Source organism: Nuphar pumila, chromosome 8 (genome assembly GCF_984573655.1).
Source record: "Nuphar pumila chromosome 8, dmNupPumi1.hap1.1, whole genome shotgun sequence".
In the NCBI taxonomy this organism is placed as follows: domain Eukaryota; kingdom Viridiplantae; phylum Streptophyta; class Magnoliopsida; order Nymphaeales; family Nymphaeaceae; genus Nuphar; species Nuphar pumila.
The window spans coordinates 118,247,853-118,275,597 of NC_143256.1; the positions used below are offsets into that span (position 1 = coordinate 118,247,853).

The 27,745-nt window shown below is 37.7% G+C and overlaps 1 protein-coding gene across 1 annotated transcript; it reads left to right on the plus strand.

The window, feature by feature from the left end:
- Window positions 1-10,924: 10,924 nt before the first annotated feature.
- Window positions 10,925-18,577, plus strand: LOC149830386 (glycine-rich domain-containing protein 2-like). Its single transcript, XM_090015444.1, has 8 exons — window positions 10,925-11,310; window positions 11,563-11,680; window positions 11,766-12,020; window positions 12,298-12,753; window positions 13,470-14,005; window positions 15,301-15,517; window positions 16,466-16,621; window positions 16,784-18,577. Exons 1-8 carry the CDS (start codon window positions 11,153-11,155, stop codon window positions 18,575-18,577), a joined length of 3,690 nt encoding a protein of 1,229 aa, XP_089871570.1. The 5' UTR covers window positions 10,925-11,152.
- The last annotated feature ends 9,168 nt before the right edge of the window (window positions 18,578-27,745 follow it).

The window sequence follows — 27,745 nt, forward strand, 5'->3', positions numbered from 1 at the left end:
TCTCGAGACTTATCACTTATTATTCAATAAAATTTTGGTCTGGATGATAATTGTAAGCTCTATTGTGGTTGGTTGTTTTATCCAATTGGGAGTGGAACTGTAAAGGCCCCAGGTTTCTGAAAAGATTTCCGCAATGGTTAAAAAAAAAATTCTGCATTTTCAAGGGGTATGAGTTGGGGTCGTTACACCTTTCTCATCTCTCTCTCGCTGGTGTGGAGGTGGACACGTGCAGAGACGCTGGAAGCCCTCTGTCGTCTGGTCTCTCTCGTTTCTCATTCTCTTCTCTCTCTGGTGTGGAGGTGGAAACCCTCTGTCGCTAGAAGCCCTCTCTATGTGCGAGCTACTTGTTGGCATTGCTAGTTCGTTTGTTTTTCTTGTTGGAGAACACTTTATGAGTGAAACTTTATCCTTTTAACAATTTCTATAGATATCGTGAATGAGGTTGGAAGATATTTCAAGCTTGTGAAAAATATACGAAGGTTGAATATAGGGGTTATAGTTCTTTAGATGATGCGACAACTATACCTCCTCATAAGAGAGACACTATGGAAATCTTCTTCTTGGGAGAAACATTGAAGTATCTATTCCTACTATGTGGAGACAGTGATGTCCTACCTTTGGATATGTTTTTAATACAAAAGCTCACCTTTTTTCTATCAATTGGACAGTGAAACAACCGTGATGTTCGTACTTATTATACCTCAAAAATTCAATGCATTTAGCTAACCTGAGCGACTCAGATTCTGATTGTAGATAACATGTGGGATTCTTCTTCACATGCTCCTGGTGTCATGAATGATGTTGTTGTGAGGTGTGTATAACAGATAGAATGGCTATATTAGATCACCAGAAGGATTGTTTCCCACATGTTTGTGGTTGCAGTTGCATGCATGCTTAGAAAGTTTTTCAGCCATTTAATCTTTTCATTTATAATTGAAGGTTGTATTTGCTCTTTCTATTCTTGCAGTTGCAATAAATTTTTGTGTAACATTTTTTTTTCATCTGAAGAGATTTGTAAGGGCTATCAGCCTACTCTTCAGTGAACAATTTCTGTTATTTAAATTTGTATTCTATGACAAGAAAGAAGAATTGACATAAAGACTTCACTATAACTTTTTGATTTACACAAATTATGCCTTGCTTCCTAATTTGTTTTGGAAATGAGTTATTTACTCATCCGTACTTAGATGTGTGTCTTCCATTGCACCTCTATATCATGACATTCCAAACTTGACTAGTCCACCTGGTACCTTGTTAGTTCATGTTGTTCCTCAAGGAAAAACAAGTGATATCCATCTCAAACAACACTGATATCATCTACTTTTGCATTTTCTTCATTGACCAATTTTGTTTTGACCTGCAGTTATAGACTATACAAGTAATGAATGGATACAAAGAACATAAATTTTTTTTCCTTATTTGGTTTTAGACTTTTAGTTATACCAGTTTGTTCCATGCATTTCTTGTTTATTTTTTTTTAATATTTGTTTGTTTGGTTATTCACATATTTAAGAGATTGTTTTTATTAGTGACCATCCAGTGGGAATTTTCTTGTTTTCCATTTCAAACATTTGGTGCAAACTATGAGACATACCACCAATTTCAAGAAGCTCTTCCAAAGTGTCTGACAGGTTTATTAGTTTTCCATGCTGAGCTTTTGGTGTGTTGGTCTTCACTGCATGTATTGTAACCCTTTTCTTGCAAAAACTTGAGGCTTCTCTATCAATGGGACTGCTGCTATTGTTTGGAGTTGAATGCCTTTCTACCATGATCACGGAATTGCCATGGCAAGATATTCCTCTTTGATCTTGTTTTTTATCAATTGTTGTGCCTTCCATTCTCTTTTCCCCTATGAGGTGTGTGCTAGGCTCACTTTGGTTTAGATTCTCATACTTCTTTAGCAGAGTGTAGATGTCTTTGTGCCCTTGTTGGTTGGCCAACATTATTGGTGTTGTTCCTTTGACGTCTGGTTTGTTCACATCTGCTCCACACTCTGGCAAAAGCTTCACCATTTCAGTATTCTTGGTAAGAATTGCAATATGGAGTGCAGTTCTTCCTTGGGCATCTGTTGAATCTATATTAGCTCCATGTTTGATATGGTCATAGATGATGTTCTGGTCACCTTTCTATGTTACCAAACACATGAGCATTCCAATATGCTTTGTGTCTACAGCTGAAGCACTCCTCCCATAAGTATTTGTTTCAAATTTTGTATCTGATAAGCAGCTGCCACAGGTCACAGAATCCCCTCTATTTTTACATTCTCTAAAAAATGTAAGAAGAATTTCTTGACAAGAAGAATTATGTCAATTTGCAAGAAAAATAATATAGGTATGGTACTAATGATAGTTGGAGAACCCAATGAATTAAAGTTGCTACTAGATTTTGGATCTTGAGTTTTGGTTGATTTAGTAGTTTAATTCATTTAAAAGGGTTTTATTTATTTTGTTTTCTTTGTTTCACCTTCCAGATTGATGAGAATGTGCAGAGGGAGATCATTAATCACAGATCATTGTGGCATCCAAACATTATTAGGTTTAAGGAGGTAAAAGTTCTTTCAATTAAATTTAGATGGAAATCCTAGAAGGGTAGTGCATATCTACTCGATGATTTGAATAAATTTTAGAAGACTTTCATTATAGAGACTTAAAGCATCATTTAATGTGTCTCTGCTCATTGTTATGATGAGCTCTCTACCCTTAAAAAGGGCACAGGCTAGGCCATTGCTAGTGTGGCCCTTTGTGTCATAAGTTGTAAACCATGCAAGTTACTATTGCATTCTTTGATATGTATGAACCAGAGACTGAGGATTGGCATCACAATGCATCGGTCTGGCAATGCAGCCAACTTAATTTGGTCTGAGCCAAGGACCAAAATGAGGTTAAGGCTTGGTGAACTCGATTTGTTGGTAAACATAATTCATCCCATGCAGACAACTTTTCAACCATCTCAGATTTGTTGGTAAACATAATTTTGCATAATTGTTTCATGTGCAGGTGACAACAGTGGATAAATTCCAGGGTCAACAAAATGACTTCATTTTGCTCTCTCTTGTCCGTACACAATTTGTTGGGCATCTTCGGGATGTCAGAAGGCTTATTGTTTCCATGTCTTGAGCCCGTCTAGGATTGTACATCTTCTGTTGATGTTCTTTGTTTGAACAGTGCTATGAACTACAACCAACTTTCCATTTGTTACTTCAGAGGCCCGATCAACTCGCTCTTACCCTAGATGAGGCAATCAATTTCACAGGCCATCATGTTGGAGATACTGGCAGGGTTGACCTGGTTAGTCCCATTCAAGAGATGGATAGCATAGTGAATTTCAGAATGCACCATCTATACTAGGTACTTTTCAAGTTAATCTTGTGATTATTGTTGTTACTTGAACGTATCCTTTAGATGCATGTGTACCATTAACCTTCTAGCTTCTACCCTCCTATGTTTATATTTGTTCTATTGATATTCACATTGGCCTAGGAATGATGGAACTTTGTCTTGTGCAAAATGATGCCTGGTTGAACTTCTCAGCATATCTGTTAACATGTTACAACCTTCAACTCTTGATGTAGAATGTGTGTTGTTTACACAGGCACACGCCATGAACCATCCTGCTAATCCATACTACACATACACAAAACCAGTACCTCATGGTAGAAGTGATCCTCAGGATATTAATGGTGTTGCAAATCAGGATTTGTCTTCTATGCACCAATACAGTGATAATGGTATGTCAGTTGAAAATTGTGAGGATGACATGCAGCCTGAGAACAGTTCAAATGATGATACTGAAATGGAGGAGTGATCTTTCGACTTTGTTGTTCTATGGTGATTCGATAATCACTACGTTAGAGAATTGACATGGACTGAGGCAGCCAGAACAACAGGACGTGCTGGACTGAGTTCCATTGATCTGTTTGCATTCAGAAACAAACAAATAAACATGTAGCCATATATTCTATAGATAACAACCATGCTCATGTTTAACCACACATCAACCGGGCGGTCGGTGGTTGATGATTTCACTAGCCTAAGTAAAACACACAAAAGATAAACTCATATGTTTTATCACTTACAGAAGAGATTGCATATATTATCATTCCAACCTCTACGGAAATGAATTTGCAATTTCCCACTAAGCTGAACTGTAATTAGAATTGAGCCTTCCACTAACAATAACTATGATTTCTGGCTTCGGTGGTAGGGTGACATAAGACTGGACCTGACACAAAGCCAAGTCATGAGCATGATCTAGAACACATATGAGCATAATCGAATCACATATATAACTTTTTGCATGCCTTAGCACACATATGAGCATGATAGAATCACATATAGAGTTTTTTGACTGCCTTAGAGCACATATGAGCATGCTATAATAACATATAGAGTTTTTTTATTGCCTTAGAGCACATATGAGCATGCTATAATCACATATAAATTTTTTTGCCTGCCTTAGAGCACATATGAGCATGCTATAATCACATATTCAGTTTTTTAACTGCCTAAGAACACATATGAGCATGATAGAATCACATATAAAGTTTTTTTACTGCATTAGAACACATATGAGCATGCTATAATCACATATTCGGTTTTTTGACTGCCTTAGAGCACATATGAGCATGTTATAATCACATATTCAGTTTTTTGACTGCCTTAACAGACATATGAGCATGATAGAATCACATATAGAGTTTTTTTATTGCCTTAGAGCACATATGAGCATGCTATAATAACATATAGAGTTTTTTTATTGCCTTAGAGCACATATGAGCATGCTATAATCACATATAAAGTTTTTTTGCCTGCCTTAGAGCACATATGAGCATGCTATAATCACATATTCAGTTTTTTGACTGCCTAAGAACACATATGAGCATGTTATAATCACATATTCAGTTTTTTGACTACCTTAAAACACATATGAGCATGCACAAATCACATATATTGTTTTTTTACTGCCTTAGAACATATATCATTTATGATAGAATCACATATAATTTTTTTTCCTTTGCCTGCCTTAAAGCACATATGAGCATGCTATAATCACATATTCAATTTTTTGACTGCCTTAGCACACATACGAGCATGATCGAATCACATATATAGTTTTTTGCTTGCCTTAAAGCACATCTGGGCATGGTAGAATCACATATAGAGTTTTTCTAGCTGCCTTAGAACACATATGAACATGCTATAATCACATATTCAATTTTTTGACTGCCTTAGCACACATATGAGCATGATAGAATCACATATATAACTTTTTGTCTGCCTTAGAGCACATATGAGTATGATAGAATCACATATAGAGTTTTTTTATTGCCTTAGAACACACATACGCACATGATAGAATCACATATAATGTGTAATTTATTTCATTATATTTTGTTTATCAATACTGACTATTGTTTTCTTGTGTAGGCTGATAGCGATAATCAACGTAGCGGAGCTGAAGGGACAGATGAAGGCAATGAACAAGAAGACGCATAAAATCTTGGCGATGATTAGAGAACTGTGTTGAAGAAGTTTTATTTTTTTATGTTTCTTAATTGTAATTGTTGAATTGTAAATAATTAAACTTGTTAATTTTAAGGTGGAACGATTAGTTGTTGCAGATTCTTTTTATATGGAATTTTTTATGTGGTTTGTTTTTTATTTACAGGAAATATAAATTGTATCGTTCTCGGTATTTAATTTTCAAATAAATTTTTTTAAATTTTTTTTCGTGTTTGCGACGGATTAGCGACGGAACCATCCGTCGCTATTCATATAAATCTAGCGATGGACTAGCGACGGACGTAAATTTGTCGCCAAGTCGTGGTCACCGTTTAGTACTGACGGATTGGCGACGGAATACAACGCTCGTTAGTCCGTCGCAATTAACGACGGACCTGGTGACAGAATAAATCTGTCGCCAGTTAGCATCGAAAAATTCGCGACGTAAGCATACAGTCGCCTCGCCGTCGCTAATCCGTCGCTATGCCTCTTAGCGACGGATTAGCGATGGATTACCGATGGAATGTGGTCGTCGCTAATCTACTGCTTTGTTGTAGTGGTTGTCGGCCTTTTCTATTGCATTTTCTTAAGATTTTGATTATGAATGAGGCTTTTGCTAACTCACACATTCATTTATTGTTTATCTTGAACCTTAGGGTGTCTACTACCTAGGAATTATCTGACAGGTGTTGAAGAGACCCAAAGAATCTAGGAAAAATAGTTCACATAGGAAAATCTCAACCTTATTGAAGTTACACATCATTATAGTAAGGGAAAAGGTTTCAACTCATACCAGTGATGAGTCCATCACTTCTTGAAAACAGAGGAGAGTTTTTAAAGAAAATCTAAATAGAAATAACCATACTATATGGCAAAAATGGTGCATTTCTATAAATTCTTCACAATGTACCAAATTCGTCGAATGGACAATATTGCATGTTACCAATTTTTTTTTTGCTGGTTTTACCTATTGCCGGTGCAATTTTTTTTATTTTCGCACGACATGACACTAAAATATTACACTGACGTAACTCATCAACAAAATCATAACGAAGGCTGCAAAAAAGTTTGCAAAATTTGAAACAATTTGTGAAACTTGTGATGTGTCTTGTGCGATCACTAGTGAAAATCATAAAATTTGCGAAAGTCTAATAATTATGAAATTCTTGATGAGTATCGCATAAAGTATTGCGAAAGTCTAATATTGTGCAATTTTTTATTCCAATCATACCTGTATCGCGCAATTACTTTTTCTTGTGAAATTTTGTCTCATATAAATGACACTTCATTTCTCAACCCATTTTTTCATATGAATGCCTTATTTTGCAACACCTAGCGTTCTTGTTGTCCCCAACCGGTTATCACCAATCATTCTGGCGATCTTCTGGCGACATTCTGACAACATTCATGCCAATATTCCGGCAGGCAGGGACTTTGCAAAAATCTCTCATCGACACTGGTTCACCAATGGTACAAGTCCTCAAATTTTAGCCCTCCTCCAGCAAGCTTTTTGGTAAATCTCCTGTGAATATTCTGGTAAAACCATAAGCATAAATTGGGTATGGCTCAAAAAAGTAGACCCACATAGGTTAATGGGTTTGGGTTTCAGCTAAAGTCTTGATACCATCGTTATTATAGACATAGTTACCTGCCAATAAAGATTATATAAATTAACATAATCAATTGTTTATTAAGAAGATTATATGCTAACAAAATAAATATAAAATGAATACATCCACACCAACCAAACATTTTAAGTTTGAAACAAAAAAACAATAATATATCATATTCAAAATGTGTCAAATTCAATGTGTTCTCGAGTACTATTTTAGAATTCACTTCAACCCAGCAATTTTCATGAAAAGGGTAATAAGAAGTATAATGAAAAATGAATTAAAGTTTGGATTACTAAAATACAATACATATTAATTTTAAGGGTATCAACATCATAAAATGTTTAATTGAATGTATCATATTTGTCAATTAGAAAGTTTCAGATCGATCAGGTACGAAGCAGGTTCGGGTACAGAGCGGGTTCAAGTGGGTTCGGTTTTAAAACATGGAGAACCATTTGGGTCTGGTTACATAATTGGGTCGGGTACATTCAGGTTTGAATCTTCATTTATAATACCAGAGGCCCGACCCATTTTCACTAGGAGACTATATTTTGAACCTGACACAAACCCATGGGTCCACCAATATGGGTTCTAGTCGGGTATACCCGGCCCAGTTACACCCCACAATGGACATGTAGTGATATACCATATGAAAGAGCTTGTTCAAATGCACCTATTTATCCAGAAAAGAAGGAAAAGTTGGGATACATGCATCGTTTATATTTCCATTAAGTGGGTTCTATTAGGAACTGTTTTATCCATAAACCCCTATGTTATGAAACTAGCTATGAATCAAACTCGATGGACAAGAATAAATTGAGCTTAAACAGACACATTCATTTATACACCCGAAGAAAAATGATATCTCATAGCCAGGATATGAACGTCTAACAAACTCTACTTTTTTGCAATTATTTTTTTTAGATAATCCAAGGAAAAAACCATATTCTTCGCCTATATTGGCTGGCCTCCGGTTGGTAAAAGCCTTAAGGTCCCCTTGCCTACCAGGTAGGGGTGTCAGCGGGTCGGGTTTCATTCAGACTCAGGTGAAACCAAACTTGGACCCGATTTACGAGTAAGGTATGTCTAATTAGGTTCACTATAAGAAAAACCATACCCGGACCCAATAAGAACTACGTGAACCAGACCCATTAAAATCATATTTTTTGTCATAAAGATTTGTGGGTCTTAATCGAAACTCGGGTCGGGTTCAGGTTTGGTATAAAATTTCACAAACTATACCCGGGTCCATGTATTGATCAAACCTTCTGGTCCGAACCTGGGTCTTATTATTTATCACCATACCCGGACCCTATAGGGTCTGGGTTTGTGAGTGCACACAAATATCTCTTAAGAGAAAAAGAAGTACCTTCACTAACATCGGTCTGGTTGGATCTTGCCAAATATGAATCTGAATCCAGAATGTAAACAGTAGATATGAATATGAATTAGATTGAATCTGGATAGAAAATAAATGTGGTAAAATACTAGATCAGGAGAAAATAATACGAAAACAAGCTATTTACTTGTAGAAAAATGTAATCGAGGTGGATTTTAAATAGGATCAATATAAAATACAACCTAAAACATTGATCTGAATTGGTAAGTAGTTCAATTGAAGAAACTGAACCCGATCCGAATGCACATTCAAACCTTACTTAAAAGATCCATATCCAAAGAAATGGCATGCATCACGTTGTTTGGTTTTTTTAATAGTCAAGCTGGGGTTAGGCAGACCCCCTACTACTTAAACAATGTGCCATTTAAATTCCAACACAACTAACAACTCTTTTTGTACTATATCAAAGTTGTCGGTATCGGTCAGGTGTTGTTTGGCCAAAGATTTAGGTGAATCGGCCCGATACTAATTCTCAAGTGAATCGTTCTGAATTGGCTACAAAAATAATTTAAAAAATCATAATGGTGACACGTGTTAAAATCATTAAAATAGTTTTAATTAATTTTTAAGTATTTTTTTTTACATTTATAAAAAAAGTAGCTGATTCAGGAGGTTAGTATCGTATCAATTTTCTACCGATACGATACTCATCGGCCGATTCAGGCTGATACTGACAACTGACATTTAAATAGAATTGTTTTCGCGTATGCCTAATAGGCATGAGGTCCAGTGGACGCTACCAGTTGGGATTGTTAGAAATGATAAAATACAGTACACCACCCTCTCTGCCTTCCTCCTCTCTCTCCCCGTTTAAACACACCCCCCGTGCCTTTAAAAGGGCACAGAGGGCCCAACCCTCTCTGCCTTCCTCTCCTCCTCCTCTCTCCCCGACTGCGCCTCCCCTCTCACCGCCGCCCACGTCCCTCTTCGCTCTCTCTCCTCTCCCGTCGCCGACCTCCTCTTCTTCCTCCCCCTCCACAACTCTCTTCTCCCCTGACCGTGAGTTCGTTTTCTCCTTCTTGAAAGTTAGGGAAGTTGCGTTATCCGACGAGTTACGGATGAGATTCGCGTTTTTTTTTTTTTTTTGCTTCTCTTTAGCATTGTTTAGTAGGACGGCCACCGGAAATCTGAAAACTCGTCGGAACATTCTCCGTGACTACGTGTTTTTCTCTTGGATGTAAATTAGAGAAATGAGCGCGTTCTTGAAGAGAACCGTTATCGAGATTTTTGTTTCTTTAGTTCTTCTTGTCGTTATTACTGAGTAGAATTCGGTTCTGAGTTTGACTTTCAATTGAATCGTTGCGTGCGATAGAGTGACCTCTTTGGTGTAAGCATTGTCCAACTTTCGAAACTCATCGTTCCTCTTGAGTTTTCCGATGATGATTACTAGACGATATTGATTTTTCTCCTTGTCTCCGAATTCTGGTTTTAGGAATCTTAGTTTGAGAGATCTTGAATTTTTTTGCTGAGATTTACATAACTATGCACAATATGAGTGAACATGATGGAAGTTTGCTCCGAGAGTCACTGCAGCTTTAGTGTGGAAAGGCATGCGGTAATCGTGAAATTTTGCGACTGATAATCCGGCGGAAACTTGAGAAAACTGTAATGATAGAATAACGCACATCTGCACTTGCCTTTCTTTTCTGTTTTGCGAAAGGAGGCGCGGTGAAAGAAATTCCAGTAAATCGTTGGAGAACTTCTGAAGAAATAAGGAGCAAAACTTCCAAATCAGGGAGGAAAATTTAAAAAAAAAAAAAAAAAAACAGCTATGGGATAAGAAATGCGAAACCTGGAGCGAATATTTAAAGAGAACAAATCAAATATCAACTCAAAAGGTGATATATGCGTCTTTTTGAAAAGGGTAGTGAAGAAAAGACGGTGGTATTAGGAGATTCTTATTGTTCCTTTTTTGGCTCTGAATATTTACCTTTTTGCTAGCTAATCTGACGAAATTTCCAAATGTTTCATGTTGTGACTTCCTTAAATCTCTAGAGCGGTCTGCTTTCGTTGTTGAGCTGGAAGTACAGGCTTGAAGACAAAGATAACATAATTATTGCGTTTATTTTTTCTTTGTGATGAGTCCAATCTTAATTTATTTTGATGCAGATCCATTGTAATTCACTTCATTTTGACGTTTCATATCATAATAATTCTGGCATATGCTGTGGTTACCTTCTTAAATTGTTCTGGTATTTCATGTCTTAACTTCAGCTTCTAATGTGGCTTTGTGATGTAGGATTTCTCCAGATTTGGTTCTCCTCTTCCCTTGAAATGGAAAATATTATTATTAGACATTTTTCATATTCATAACCAAAAGATTGAAAACTTTCATGATGATGATGATTTTTCCTTTAGTTTGGTGTTTTTTTTCTTCTTAACGTAATCATTGCTTGTGGATCATTTCCTTTTTTACAAATCGGAGAAAGATAACTGAACCCAAATAACTGTTTTAGAGGGATACAGTTATCGCTTTCCTAAGGACAAGGAGTCCTGGTATATATGGCAGTGAGGTTTAACATGTATCATCCATACATCATATTGCAAAATTATTTTTATTAGATGTTGACTATTGCTATAACCTCCCTCTGCAGAAAGAAAGAAAGCATTTTTCGTCTTTGTTTGAGGAAAAAAAAATGGACAATGGACAAGAACTGGAGTGGCTTGAAGCTCAAAGGATCGTAATTAGTCAAGATCTAGTTGCGGTTGCCAAACAACAATTGCTGTTTCTTGAGGCAGTTGATAGAAATCGATGTCTGTATGATGGTCCTGTTTTAGACAGAGCTATCCACAGGTGATTGCTCTTATTTCATTGTAATCTCGTTGTGTTCCTTGCATATTTCTCTGAAACCACATGCATCTTTTTAGATGCACAATCACCTCGATATGCATGAAAACTTCATATTGATTTCAGACAGCCATGTTCAGACATTGTGATGATCAGTTACAGGAGGAATTCACTATATTTTCCTCTCTTCCTCTGCTACAAAGCTGGTTGATAGACTGACTTTTCTGAGTTATGTTTTTTATAATACTGAATTTTCAGGTACAAGAATTACTGGCTTCCCTTGCTTGCTAAGCACCATGAGTCCAAGGTCACGAAAGGGCCATTGGTTGTGCCTCTTGATTGTGAATGGGTTTGGCATTGTCATAGGCTTAATCCGGTAAGCCCTTTAATGACTTATGTTTTTGCGTGTAATCCTTCCGCCGATGGAACTAGCAACAATTTAACCATCGGTCTGTTTGCAGGTGCAGTACAAATTGGACTGTGAAGAGTTCTATGGAAGGACCCTTGACAATCATGATGTGCAGTCTACCGTGAAAGGGTCTTCCAAACAAGAAACTTCTCAACTTTGGGGTAGTTTATATCCAGAAGAACCGTATGAGCTTGATTTATGCTGCTATTCCCAAGAAAATATTGTTGGAAAGGTTTCTGATACTGTTGCATCCATTAGATATGACTTTGTTGCAGCCGTTAAGAGGCAGAGCTCTTTTTCATACCAGGTAACTGCTGTTTCTTTTGTTCAATAGAATCAATACCCTTGAGTATGTCCTTTTTATCTTTGTCTCACCTATCCATGATTATTGGTTTTTAATGCCCAAGGTGGTTTCCAGATAATTTCTTTTCTGTGATCCTTTTTTTACCTTTTCTGCTACCTTTCTCGTCTGTTTGGATCCCGTATTGTTTTCCTTTTAGCTTTCTGGAAGTGTGTTGCACTAATCATTGCAGAGTTTTTATCTCATTAGGAATTGTAAGTTACGTGCCTATTTTTGTGGACAGGTAGCTACACCTTGTATGCATGATGTTCTATTTCTTGAAGAAGCTGTAGCGAGGTATAAGGGCTTCCTGCATCTGATCAAGAGAAACAAGCAAAAGTCTGTGCGGCGATTCTGTGTGCCAACTTATGATATTGATTTGATATGGCACTCACACCAACTGCAGCCGGTTTGTTACAACAAAGACCTGGTTCAAGTGCTTGGGAAGGTATTGGAGCATGATGATACGGATTCTGATCGGTCCAAAGGAAAGAAGCTTGATGTTGGGTTCTCTGGTACCACCAAGCAGTGGGAGGAGACATTTGGCAGGAGGTATTTGCGGGCTGGTGCAATGTACAGAGGCAATCCTCCCTCTCCAGTGGTGGTCAATCCTATCTTATCTGCCTGTATGAATGAAAAGGTTCCTGAATGTAGGAAATATGAGAAGTTCCTTGATCTTCCACAGGTTAAAACCATTCAGGTATTCTTTATATTTTTGCCTCTTCTCAGATTTGTCGTTTATCTGTTTATGCCATCTCTTGCTTTTGAATCTGAGATTTAAGCACAAGTTATGAAAGTATTTGGTTGTGCTGGAAAGTGGACAAACCTTTGTTATCTTGCAGCTTTCATGTACACTGAATAATTTTCTGCTGGTGGCCACATTTATTATGTTCGGGGGTCGCAGGTGGCCCACATGTGTGCTCGTCGGCCTAATCCATACCCTGCTTGTTAGCATTAAAAAGGAAAAAGAAAAAGGCCTTTGACAAAAAAAAATGATGAGAAGAACATGGTTTTTTCAATAGTTGGAAAAGTTCAGTCATTTTTGTGAAATAATGTCGATGACCTCATTTGAGATGTCCTTGCACAATTTTATTGATAACATCAAAGGTACTTTCTTCATGTTGAAGTCCTGTTTTAGATTTCAATACTCAAATGGTCTGGCAGCTAAGAGCTGAAAAGAAAAAAGGAAAGAGAAGCGTATAAAAAAGAAGTTTCAAGCAAGTTCAAGCAAACCTTAAATCATTTTGTTATTTACATTTATTCTTATCTCCAGAATTATGTTCAGGAGTTATTAGTGTCAAATATCCTAGTCCCCGCCCTTCCCCAACCCCCTCTTTTTTTTCTCCTTTTGTCCTTTCACCTTCTCCTCCACATGTTTGATTGGTATGCTTAATTCATGTTTATGCTTTCATGCAGGTAACTTTGGAGATTGTGAGGGTAAAAAATCTTATACCAGATCCCAAGGGCTCACTATTTGTCAATTGCAGTAAACACCAACCTGACTTGTTTTTCAGTTCTTACAGTAGAATAGGTATTGAATCTGAAATTGGGGAGAAGCGAGTATCTGCATTCCAGTGTGAACCTAATGGGGAACTTGTTTTTGAGCTTGTATCTTACATCCCTTCTAGTCTTCCTCTGAGTAGGCAGCTGAAAACCATAGGAACGACCTCTGTATCCCTGCAGGATTTGGTTAACTCATCATCATTTTCTGTAGAAAAATGGTTTGAATTGTCAAGTGATGCTGTAGTTGCAGGATGTGAGCCAGTTTACTTGCACATCGCTGTCTCTGTCACTGTTCCAGTTATTGCACCACATGTATTTCACATGTCCCAGTCCGGTCAATATGCATTAAACTCATGTTTCAATCCACTTATGGGGAGGATTCAGCGGCTCAAGTCCTGGACTCGTTTTGTAGATAATAAGGGAAATGAGATTATTAGCATCCAGATGAGGTGAGGCACGAAGTTACTTTTGTGTTTATGTTAAGACTCATGAGCCAGTCAATATTCACAGATATACATGCATATGTGCATGCAAACACCAAAAACACATGCACACACATGTGCGTTAAAATATGCACATGCATTGTCCATATTCAATAGAAGCAAAGTCTCATAAAAGGATAATCATTCACTTGTATAAAGAGATCATATCGTGAATTCAAATTTATTTTGAAGAATGCTAGTCTTTCTTCAAGTAGCATGGTATAGGATCTCTATTGGATAGGGTGGTCTCGAAAGCTAGATTTTAATGCTAAGATTTGTACATCGTCAATGATGTTAAGATTGATTTTTGTATAGGATCAGTCTTTCTTGCTTATGGAACCAATTACTTCTCTCTGTCTCAAGTTTGGATGGTAGACTTCAGCGATTACTTATAATTTGACATTATTCTTTTAGGGGATATCCAGTGCATTGCACAAGTTTATATTCCCTGTAGAAAGGTTCAATGCCTGTTTTCTTGCAAATGGTGAAATAATTGTTATTGAAACATATAAACGTCTCTCACATCTTTTGAGAGGTTAAGCTTACTGGTTTTTCCATCCGATAAATTTCCTCCATAAATGAAGCGCCACCTTAGATATCTTAGGTTAACGTATTTGATTGGTAAATTTAGGATTGACATGATTTTATGCACATCCAACTAATTTTCTACAGTGGGCAAAGACGAAAGAAATTGATAATGTAAAAGAATCATTTTTACCAGATACGTTGCCAGGGTGCTGCAATAGCATGCTGCATTTGGCAATGCATTTACAACCTCTGCCTCCTCCAGATAGCCCTCACAAGTTTTCCCGTAAAAGACTATATCTTTCCAAATTGTACTCTAGTGCCCCAACTATTTTTCTTCTTGGCTATGAACCCAGGTGCAATGGTGCCCTCTAGAATCAAATTATTCTTGACTCCCCAAGGTTCCGTCTGACGTGGCCTGCCGATGATCCTGTCTGTATTGAGCCTTTCAAAAAGAACTAGGTTTTTGAAAGCTAAGAACTGGAAAGTTTCTCGACTTCTCTGCAGATTTAGTTGAGGAGATAGTGTGAGATTGCTTTAGTTCTTTTTGTAGTCCCCAGAAGATCAATAGTGAGCTTTTGACATGCATAGATATACCATGATTATGATTTGTAAATCTTTGTTCTTCAAAAATTATTTTAAAGAGCAGTATATCTTCGTTCTGGAAGAATATCAAAATATTTCTATCATTGCTTTTTTGGTACATCAGAAGAACATTTTTTCTTTAATCGTCTCAGAAACTTGAAGAAAGCAGAGACAGACAATGCCCATTCCCAAAAGAGAGAAATAGTTGGTGTATCAGGATGTTCAGCGGAAGAAAGGATCCTTGCTAATGAGTTGATTGAACATAATAATCTTACAAAATGGTCATTGATCAACTCTGATTGGTGCCTTCAGCTGGAGAAGGAAAAAGGTGTCAATGGTCACGTTATTGAGTTTCATGGTCGCCGGGTGGTAAGTTTCCTTCCTGTATCTTAATGTAGTGTATAACCCACGAATAAGCCGGCTATATGAGCACTTTCCTTTCTTGGCTCATACCTTTCTTCCAAGCTCATGTGTTCACTTTTTCTCAGCATCTACGTAAAGTTGTTACTATGACAACTCGAATTCTTGGTTCAACAAATTTTGAGAATAAAGGGCAAAGTGTGGTTAAGTCTATTCTTAATTTTGCCATGTAATGAAACTACCCTAAACGAATAACTGCTGCTCTGACATGCAGCAATATGTAGAATTTGTGTGTTTTCCTGCTTCATGTTTGCAACACTAGATTCATTTTTTAATTTGTTCATGCCTGTATAGTTTCCATGATCCAATCTTATTTACCTGACTTGGTTCAAATTATCGTTGACTTTGTCCTTTGACACAAGTTTGTAGTAAACTGTTTGTCCTTTGAGATGAGTTTTTAATAAACAAAACTTAGTAGTAGTTGAATTTTTTCCTTAAACATGAACATGTAATTCATTCATAGTGGTGAACATTTTCTTAGTGCCAAAGAAATAGGTTTCCTCTCTCTGTTAGCTCTTAGTTTTGATATTTATTTTTCTCTTTTTTTTCCAATATTTGAGGTGTTGCATTTGAACTGGTTCTTGAAAAACAAATGGGTTGGTGAATTTCCTGCAAGCATCATTATATGTATCATTTCCCTTTGGCATGATCAACCTTATGATTTGCCTCACGATATTTAACTTGACCATAGTACTTCTTGTTCAAGTTAAAAGATAAAAACCAATATGCTCCAATCTGAAAAAAAAACGAAAACTTATAAACATCATTAAGTTGCCTGTGGCTTTTCTTGCTTGCAATATTTGAAACTGTCGTTTGGCCTGGTTGACAAAATATTGTGGCTCTTTTCATCATTGGTCAAATTTGATTACTCACTATGTTGGGTGCTACGTTTAGCAGGTTAAACTCTTCCCTGGTAGAAGGCTAGATTTTGAGCTGGAGTGCTATAAGAAACAGAAAAATGAACAAGACTTCGTAACGGTGGTGGAATTTGCTCCGGAAGATCCATATGGCAAAGCCTTGGCACTGTTTAACTTGAAATCTGGCCTTCTCAAGGTAAGTCCTCCTGTCCTAGATTCTTCAAGGGACAGTATGGATTGCTCATCCATGTATGCTTGTGTATTGTCATTAAGGGCCTGACTACATTTCCCTTTTTCCCTTTTGGATGTTGTTCACTCCTATTATTGTGCAATGATGTATTTTTGTGATCCATCACAGATCAACCAAGAATGGTTTGTCTTGCCTGGAGTTGTTCTTGCCTTTATACTTTCGGATACGTTGAAAAAGGAAGGCTATCACAATTTTTTCACTAATAATAGCGGCACTTTGGAATCTTTGGCATCAGAAGAGGTAGTCACTGCTGAGAAAGGCCAAGACTGCGATGGTGCCTGTGGAAAAGAGGGTGAGACTGTTGTTAAAAGTGGAGTATGTGGTGGTTGCGGTGGAAGCTGTGGTTCAGAACATGGTAATGCAGTAAGTGGTGGCTACGGTGGAGGCTATGGCGGACAGTGTGGAATGGTATTGAAGAATGGTGGGGTGTGTGGTGGGGGTGGTTGTGGTGGAGAGTGTGGCATCATTACTGGTAGCATGTGTGGTAGTGGGAGGTGTGGCGGTGGTTGTGGTGGCAAGCTTGAAAGTGGTATATCAGAAAAGAGTGGCGGATGTGGTGGAGGCGGCTGTGGCGGGCAGTGTGGTATTAGTACTGGGGAGTTTGGCAGCATGTGCGGTGGTGGGAGGTGTGGCAGTGGTTGTGGTGGCAAGCTTGAGAGTGACATATCAAAAAGGAGTGCCGGATGCGGTGGAAGCGGCTGTGGCGGGCAGTGTGGTATCAGTATTGGGGAGGAGTCTGGCAGCATGTGTGGTGGTGGGAGGTGTGGCGGTGGTTGTGGAGGCAAGCTTGAGAGTGGTATATCAGAAAAGAGTGGCGGATGCGGTGGAGGCGGCTGTGGCGCAGAGTGTGGTATCAGTACTGGGGAGTCTGGCAGCATGTGTGGTGGTGGGAGGTGTGGCGGTGGTTGTGGTGGCAAGCTTGAGAGTAACATATTAGAAAAGAGTAGCGGATACAGTGGAGGCGGCTGTGGCGGGCAGTGTGGTATCAGTACTGGGGAGTCTGGCAGCATGTGTGGTGGTGGGAGGTGTGGCGGTGGTTGTGGTGGCAAGCTTGAGAGTGGCGGATGCGGTGGAGGTGGTTGTGGCGGGGAGTGTGGTATCAGTACTGGGGAGTCTGGCAGCATGTGTGGTGGTGGGAGGTGTGGCAGTGGTTGTGCTGGCAAGCTTGAGAGTGGCATATCAGAAAAGAGTGGCGGATGCGGTGGAGGCGGCTGTGGCGGGGAGTGTGGTATCAATACTGGGGAGTCTGGCAGCATGTGTGGTGGTGGGAGGTGTGGCAGTGGTTGTGGTGGCAAGCTTGAGAGTGACATATCAGAAAAGAGTGGCGGATGCGGTGGAGGCGGTTGTGGCGGAGAGTGTGGTATCCGTACTGGGGAGTCTGGCAGTATGTGTGGTGGTGGGAGGTGTGGCGGTGGTTGTGGTGTCAAGCTTGAGAGTGACATATCAGAAAAGAGTGGCGGATGCGGTGGAGGTGGTTGTGGTGGAGAGTGTGGTATCGGTATTGGGGAGTCTGGCAGCATGTATGGTGGTGGGAGGTGTGGCAGTGGTTGTGGTGGCAAGCTTGAGAGTGGCATGTCAGAAAAGAGTAGCGGATGCGGTGGAGGCGGCTGTGGCGGGGAGTGTGGTATCAGTACTGGGGAGTTTGGCAGCATGTGTGGTGGTGGGAGGTGTGGCGGTGGTTGTGGTGGCAAGCTTGAGAGTGACATATCAGAAAAGAGTGGTGGATGCGGTGGAGGCGGCTGTGGCGGGGAGTGTGGTATCAGTACTGGAGAGTCTGGCAGCATGTGTGGTGGTGGGAGGTGTGGCGGTGGTTATGGTGGCAAGCTTGAGAGTGGCATATCAGAAAAGAGTGGCGGATGCGGTGGAAGCGGTTGTGGTGGGGAGTGTGGTGTTGCCTTCTAAATCAGCAAAGAACCTGCTTCTGTAACCTGGGATTGATGCTGATCTGTTTCGTTTTATCACTTGTTGTCGATAATAAGAAAACCAATCGTGGTGGCTAGTAAGTGGTTATGTTTCAACTGTGTGTGAGACTTGCCTAGAAGGTTTTATATGCTTTGAAGATATTTAATTCAAATAATGACGTTATCATCTCCTTATCGATGGGATGATAAACGTAAAAGGTTGTGTTTATACTTATTGTTGTTAAATGAAGTTGTATACTTCACTCAAAAAAATAAAAAGGAAAATGAAGTTTGAGACATAAATGATGGGACCAATTTCATTTATTAGGTGTTTCACTTGTGGAAATTAGCATAAAATGGTGTTGCGATCTTGTTCGATGAAATCATACAATGCTTTGTGACTGCAACAATAAATTTTGATGCAACCGGTTTTACTGTTCTGATATATTTTCTACTCAAGTCCAACTGAGGCTTATCCTAGCTTGCTTGAAAAAAAATAAGAGAAAAAGAGAAGCTGCTGATTTTTAATGCATCTGGTCTCATGAAGATGACCTCTAGATGAGTGAAAAATGCTTTCCCTAGTTTCAATGCAAGTGGTTGCCTCAAGTTGGAGTCCTGAATTACTGACATTTCTGTGGTCTGTTTTTCAAGTCCCACTTGAAATCTGAGGTTGGTGGGAGGGTAAGGATGGAGAATTATGACAACCGTGAAATAATGTAAAAATAATGCAATTACATGAATTATGAGATTTTTTAGTTTTATTTATCACATTATATATTGGTTTTAAAGATATTTATAAAATATATTTTTTAAAAAACATGTAACAAACATTTTTTAAATGACGTATTTGTCTCAGTTTTTTTTTTTATAAAAAAATTCTTATTTAAGTGAAATGCGCAAGAAACACACAAAAAATGTGTTTTGCATACAAAATCAATAGGTTTCTCATATGATGGAAACCAAATTTCTTGCGCTATAACTGTGTTTCCCATGAGTTTTCCCCAAAGTTTCCATTTTGAGTTTTCTGAGATATTGTGTTTTAGTTCACCCCGCACCTGAATGTGCCGCTTCATCTGTTGTTGAGCTCCATAGCTAACAAGTTGTATCCCAAAGATGGATGGTTGTCAAGTGCAGATGGAGGACAGTCATGTGGGAGCGCACTGAAAGTGTGCAATGTGATTGCACCTGATCTGCCCCATTGTTTTTCTTACCATATTTGTAGTAATCACATGCACAAGCTATCTAGAGCTCAAGTATCTCAAGTTAGATTATCTATGTTCATACACAAGCTTTTTGGGATTTTAAGACACCAAAAGACGTCATAATCAATGCCCAAGGGTAAACCCTATTCACTGTGTCTTCTTTGGTTGGGCCCTTTTCTTTCTGGAGGTAGGTGTAATTCAGGAATTCTCCAACATGGTGAACTTGAAAATGCTGAATTTATGAGATGCAACTCTTGGAAACAATAAAGAAACTTGCTATGAATGTGACTATTTTCATTGGTCAGAGTGATCTAGGGGCATGGTACCCTCCTTTGTTTTAGACCATACCTTTCTCTCCTCGCCTAGTGGATATGAGGCCGCAGAATGTGTGATCAGCAGAAGCAGAACCAATGTTGTCAAGATCGAAATCAGACTTGTATCGTTTGGCCAACGATTCGTGTGTATCATCTGAATCGGCCAAAAATAATAAAAAATACGTGTTAATTAGAACATGACACATGTTAAAACCATTAAAATAATAATAAAAATTTAGTTTTAAAATATTTTTTACATTTATTAAAAAATAGCTGATTTAGGTTAGTATCATATCGATTTTTTGGTTATTGTATCACTCGATACGCACCACTGATACTGACAACATTGGGCAGAACCATGTTCAAGTCTCAGAGGAGTTAATCCTTGACATGTTTGGCGCTGCAATCAGCTTAACCCTGTTTGCATTCCTAGACATTTTCATGTCTTTACGCTGTCAAAAGTAACTTGAATAAATTGAATGAAAAAACAATTAGAATTTTCTCGAAGCAAGTATTGGATCTGTTACAAATATGATAATACATAAATGCACACGCATAATCAATTTAACAAGAATTTTTTATTTCTTGTTAATTAAGATTTTTGTGTATTATGAACAGTTGTGTTTTTTAGTTAAAAACACATCTAAACATGAAAATTGTTTAAATAAAGCATATAGATCACATTTATGGGCTTAAATGATGCAAAAAGCATATGCAAATGTGATTTTTAAAAGAGTTTGAGATTGTCAGGGACATAAATGGTCTTGAAGCTAGGCGGAGAATGTTCTATTCAATTTTTGTTACTAAGTTAGGCTTCGACCAAAAAACATGGTTGAAGTTGATTTTTGCTTGAACTAAACTGATAGATGTGTTTATTTATCACAGTTTATACAATAAAAAAATATGTTGGAACTCATAGAGAGAGGTTGCTTTGCCTAAGTCTGACCTGATGAATGCATTCAACATGATCAAAATAATAGGAATCAACCCTTGAATTGCATTTCTTCGATGTAAAAGTATAATTTTTTAACTTGGTATAAAGTAGGCTATTGATTTTTTAACCCTCAGACAATCCAGCATACACATCGGAAAAACATGATCTAAGGCTCAGTTTCTACTAAATCGAACATGTGGATCACATCTGTTGGGTTAAATGTGAAAAAAGAAGTTTTTTCACTAAGGGTTCCTTTTGTGTGTGTGGACAAAGCCTAAACTTTACATGTCATTTGTACCGGCTGGCATGTTCTCTATATACGCCCCTTTGGTCGCAGAAGTACACAGTTCATACCTAAGGACTTCCTCTTTTCTCAAGTACTTTCAAGTAGGAACCTTAGGAGCAGATCCAGTACTCTTGTTGAGGATCCTGATTCCTGATGCAGAGGAGCCTTTTTCTAGGTGGGCATCGGTTTATTCGTATGATACTCACATACCTCAGATTAAGCTCCCTGAGATTTATGGTGCAGCTGATGCATTTGTATTGTTGTCAAACGGGGGAGATTGCGGATGGCCACATGTTGAGGCAGTGGTAATGTTATTACAAATTATTTATACCAATTGGTCAGGTCCAATTGAAACATCTAACTGAGTACAAACTCAACAAATCCATGATTTTAGATCTCTTCTTTTTATCAATTATTTGCGTGGTTCGATATAGGTTCCTACATCCATGATTTTCCTATCTCTTCTTTTTCAACAAGATAAGTTTTCACAAATTAATAGTTTTGTAGCATAGATTATCACAACTTCTACCACAATAGGTAATTGTTGCTACCTTCATTTGATCTAGATGCTTCTTTAATGTCTAATTAGATATCTCTTGAAGTCAAATTTGAATCTGTCATCTTGACATGACCACTCAAGCCAATCTTTGTTGCTGTGAGATGGAGCTTGTCTACAAGCTTAAAAGCCTTCGGGACAAGTAAAGGTTTAGTTAACATATATGCCAATTGGTCATCTATCTTCATGAACCATTCTTTAATTTCATTGTCAACAACTTTTTCTGAACAAAGTGGAGTATACTTTAATATGCTTCATATAGGCATGAAAAACTGAATTTGTTGTAAGAAATGTAGCTCCCAAGTTATCACACTATAAGATTGAAGTTTGAACCAACATACCCAATTTCTAAAATAGCTACTTAATCCATACCAACTCTAACACTGCTCTAGCAAGGGCCTTATAATCAGCTTTAATGTTTGATCTCAATAGACTGTGTTGTTTAGTTGTGTTTCAGGGCAACCAATTTATGCTTATGAAAGTAAAATAGCCACCTGTGAACCTTCAATTATCTAGACTCCTCAGTCGGCATCCGACTAGGCAGACAACCTAAAATTTAACTTTCAAACTTTCATTCCAAAGTTAACTATCCTTTTTATATATCTTAATATCATTTTTTCACGAGCCCAATGTTTAATCATTGGTTGATGCAGAGACCAATAGGCTTGGTTAATGCAGCACATATATTGTAAAACACAACATTTCTATAAGAATTGACATTTTCTAACTATGTTAGATCAACTTTTGACATTATCATATTAGGTGCAACAAGCCTGACACAAGATTTAGATTTATCCATACATATTTCAGCTAACAAGTCATAATATGTACTTTCTCTAAGACAAAATAATACCCCCATGAGTTTTAGTTACATACCAAGAAAATAATGCAATGAACTCAAATTTTAAATAGACAGCTTTTGGCCAAACACATTAATTCATTTTAGAACTTTCTTTTCTTAATTATTAGTAATTATAATACAATCAACATAAACAATAACATATAATACTCCAAATTTTTTGTTTGAATGAATAATGATGTGTCATATCCTCCAAATTGTTACTTAACCTATCACACCAAGCTCTTGGAGCTTGTTTCAAATTGTAGAGTGCTTTCTTTTAACTTACACATATATCTAGGATAAGCTTTATTTTTAAAACCTAGAGGTACATAAACACTTCTTTATTTAAGTAATCATGCAAGAATGCACTGTACACATCTAATTGATGAATGTACCAATTCTAACAAACAACGATAGACATAATCAGTCTAATAGTACTAGGTTTAGTTATAAGGTTATATGTCTCAAAATAGTAACACCTTGACCTTATCCTTTAGCCACAAGTCGGGCATTATAACAGACAATGGACCCATCAGCATGTCTTTTTGTATGGTAAATCCATTTACAACCTCCTATATTTGATAAGAAATTAATTCCTAAGTTTGATTTATATATAAGGCATCTATTTAATCTTTCAAGAGTTGGATCCATTTCGGCTTAGTTTTAGCTTGATTAAACATACTTAGATCTTCTTCAAAAATCTTACTCAATAAATCTAAGCTAATCAGATTTTTCACTACTGCAAACAATCTTGGTTTTAGTGTCCCATCATGGGACATTGTAACCCCATGATGAGTTTTCATCGAAAATTGATTTGATATATGCACAAGATATATTCATGAATGAGATTCTTCACTAGAATTGTTGGATGGACTGGTAGATTCTTCTCTTTGCTAATCAACTTGAACAGACTCACTAGATGCAACTTCATTATGAGATAGACTGAGGGTATCAATCGGTTCATTTAGATCTGGATCCATCTCATTCTGCATTCAAGAACAACATGCCTATTATCAATAGAACTCGTATGTAAGTTGTATCACAGGCACAACAGGAACTTCACATGACTACTTGTAATCATATTGTTTTTTAACTTGACTGACCATATCCTTATCACTGATAAGCTTCTAATTTTTGGCATATAAAAAAGTGTTTTCATTAAAAATCACATGCCTCAACAAGAATCACTTGATTGGAATAAGATCATAACAAATGAATCCTTTGTAACATGACCGATAGTGAATGAAAACACATGGTTTTGATTTTGGCTCAAACATAGAGATTCAATAAAGCACTAAACATGGATACCAAGTGCAACCAAAGACTTTAACGTGACTATTTTGGAACTTTTCTAGGTAACAACACATATGGTGTTTTGTGACTAAGATTCACACTAGTCAACCTATTTATCACATGAATCAGAATTTTAAAAGCATCTAACTAGAATTTTCTCCCATTGAAGCATAAAATAATAAGCATAAGCATGTTTTAGTAGTATCTATGCTTGTGCTCAACCTCATTTTTCTATTGTGGTGTGTTAGGGCACAACAAACACCATCGTATATTGTTTAGATTAAAAAAGTAAAAAAACTTGCCATCACTATGAAAATTTTTAAATTTCCTTTCAAACTTCAACGATATTTTTAAAAATTTTGAAGCATTGAGTTGTCTTGGACTTTCTCACTAATAGAAAGCTCCAAGAAAAATGAGAGAAATCATTTACAAGAAGCAAGTAATAATTATATCCTTCTCTGAACACTGTTGTTGCTTGTCCCCACAAATCCACATGAAAGATTTCAAGAGGAGCTGTAGTAATAGTATTAGAAGCATCAAAAGGAAGTCTATGTATCTTAGTAAGGGCACAACATGAACAAAAATTAAAGAAGGTTTAACCCCACTTAAATCCAAACTAGTCTTCTTAAGAAAATCTATAATTTTATGACTTGGATGATCAAGTAAACAATAACAAATCTCATGTTTTCTAATAAAAAAGCAATAGCCAATACATCTAATGAATTTGATTAAGTAAAAAACTTGTGCTGCCATGAGTTTGAAATGGCCCATACATAAATTGATTGACATACCGATCACACACACACACACAAAAGGACTACATTTGTTCTCTCAATAGTTAGCTGCAGAATTGGATTAATTAATTTGCAAATTATTTAGTTGAAATCTTTTAATTTTAGCATTTTTGTTGATATTAGATAATTTTAGTTCAAATTAAATTTGTGTGGAGGAATGTCTTAGTTATGTTTTTAGTTTATATTCCTTTTGTTCGGAGGGCATCTTTTTCTTGTTATATCAAAATTGTTTCAGTTCTGAAATGAATTGCACTGATCTTAGAATTTGTTTCCCAGTTAATTATTGTGTTTGATTGCATAGTTTTGTTGTTTATTCAAATTATTTTATTTTTAAATCATGTTTAATTAATCTTGTTGTGTTTCTTATTAAGTTTTCTTGGGAAGGTAGTTAATCTTAAATTATCACTTTGGTTAGTCATAACTTAAATTGTTCTCTTGGACAACAGGGATTTTTTTAATCAAATCAAGTAATTCTTGTTGTATGCAGTTTTTGTGTAATGCTTGAGGTAGTTGTGAATGTATGAGTGATTTTATTTTTATATTATTTTTGGATTTTGCTTCCTTTTGAAGTGGAAAGCAGAAAAAAAAATTATGGTTAAGATTCATGCAAAAATGGTAGGAAACACATCAAAGTATTGAAATTTTTTTGGCATATATCAAACTTGTATACAATATCAAACCTACATTTATCATGCTCAGAACTAAACAATTTTTTTTGAAGTATCCACGTGGAGGATTATCACCTCAATGAATCATGTATCTATTACCATGTAAACCTGCCTAAGTGAGCCAGGTGGTCGACCTAGCTTCTGCAAATAGTCCAGCACCATGTATACATATATGTTGCAAGAAAGAAGAAAGAAGGGAAGGTCGTATGAAAGGTTCTAGTAGGGAACACGAAAAGACTAAAGAGCCAAAGATAGGGAAGAAGTGTCTTGAGGGAAATGCATCAGATGCCTCGTCTTGTTCTTTTGCCTTTCCATGTGCCCTTCTAAAGCCTTTCAAGATTCTTCCCATATTTCTTCCAACATCCAAACTTCTCTCTGTTTCTCTCCTGAGAATGGTTGTGTCACATTTATGCTTGAGAAATATGGTAAGGAGGGCTCTTTCTTATGGACAACATAAAGTGGGGAGCCGTTGGCTTTCCACTAACATGGACAAACCGGACGACAAGCTTAAAGAAAGGAAAATAAATTGTTGTGCTATAATATTGAGATATGTCCCATACTTCTATTCTTGGCATGAAATATAACTCTATAAAAGTTGCAACTTTTATTATTGAAACTTCACGTGAGATATTCATTGTTGTTTTGTTACTTGAGGTCATTTCATCCAAGAGTTGTGGCGGGTTTTGATTCAAATTGCGTATCACTTGGTCTGCCAAATGCATAAGTAACAATTGTTGGACTTTTGGAGCGGGTTCAACCGAAGGTGGACCGGTTTGACACCAAAAGACAAAGGAGAGTGGGGAGAGTTGTTACGTGAATGTAAAGAGCTCACATTCAATATGAGAATGTGAGTGGTTCACATGCATGAATGCCATACATGTAACCACCACTCTTTCTCTCCTATATAAAGAGAAGCATGGTTGCTTGATGAGTGTAATCAAGATAATCTCTCTCCCTCATTGGGATCAAGGACCCTGCTCATCTTTCAACATGACGGCTTGGGCTCATCTAAGGCATCAATAGGTTGAGAAGAACGACAACCACCCACGTCTAAGTGAGCTTTGATCGGACCGATGCTGGCAACTTTCAGTAGATAGTATTCTTTTTTGGTTTTGCACCAACCATTGGGTTATGGACCCATACTGCATTTCCGTTGCTTGTGTGGGTGCACCGACATCCATGTGATGTTTGCCGAAAAATATGGGTCTGTGTTATTTTCCCTCACCAGATTCCCGTTTGGTTTTGGGAATTTGGCAGGAAGGGAGGAAGTGTTGAATGACGACCCATTGCTCCACGAAGGCTATCTGTGGTCGTTGTTGGTGAGCAAGGATGTTGAATCTCGGTTTCTACTAGGATTAAGGAGCCCCCCCTCACCCGTCACCTTTACCGGGTGCGTGGATGCCAAGCGTTCTTTCTAAACTCTATTGCCACTGGCGTTGGCCGGGCATCAGAGGCAGTCACAATCGATGACAGCCACGATCGACCGTTGAAGACTATGGTTGTAAAAGCAACAATCGATTTTAGTCGACTCTCTGGCCGACTGTCGTTGTCGGTGCATCGCCTTAGTTGTTAAGGCTTGCCATCGGAGGCAACCCTTGGTGGCGGAGGTTGTTCAGCGCCCCCCCCCCCCCCCCCCCAAGTTTTCATATCAGATTCCGTTTATTTTTTCTGCTACATTCGTCGGCTAGCAACTAGGTCCGACATTTTTTGGCCATCAGAGGTGGGTCATTTTCGATGGTTGTCAGTTGTGGAGAAAGAAAATAGGAAAGAGACAGGGGCAGAATGTTTCTTTTTTTTTGTTATTCATTGTTTCAGTTGATGACGGTTGGCCTTGGCCTCATCCACCTCTCAGTGGTTGCAGGGGTGGAAGACATTGAGAGGGTGTAACCCACACCCTCAAGAAAAAAAAAATTGGTTTTATGCAAGGGGTGTCGGGTTTCCACTGTAGCAATTAGCTAAAGTGGAACCCAACTCTGGTTGGAACCAATCCATAACCTGAAACCAATTATAAAAATGGCTCTAGGTTATTAAGTCTGCTCCTGATCCTGAGGGACCTAATCTAAGAAGTTTTGGGTCTTGGATCAGGTCTGACCTTGATTTAGTCTATGATCCGGATTCAACCCAGGATCTGGTTGGACCGAGTCTAGATCGTGGGATCTGACCTGGGATCCGATTGAATCAAACAAAGTTCGGGTTTGTGTCTAACAGGTTTGGCCCGATCCACAACCCGGGAGCCAGTTGGATCTGGTCTAGATTGTGGAATCCCACATGAGATCTAGTT

Coding starts and splice junctions, on each gene's coding strand:
- LOC149830386 (XM_090015444.1), top strand. CDS start 11,153: ATGGACAATGGACAAGAACTGGAGTGGCTTGAAGCTCAAAGGATCGTA. Junction 12,754..13,469: donor CACAGGTTAAAACCATTCAG/GTATTCTTTATA, acceptor GCTTTCATGCAG/GTAACTTTGGAGATTGTGAG. Junction 15,518..16,465: donor AGTTTCATGGTCGCCGGGTG/GTAAGTTTCCTT, acceptor TACGTTTAGCAG/GTTAAACTCTTCCCTGGTAG.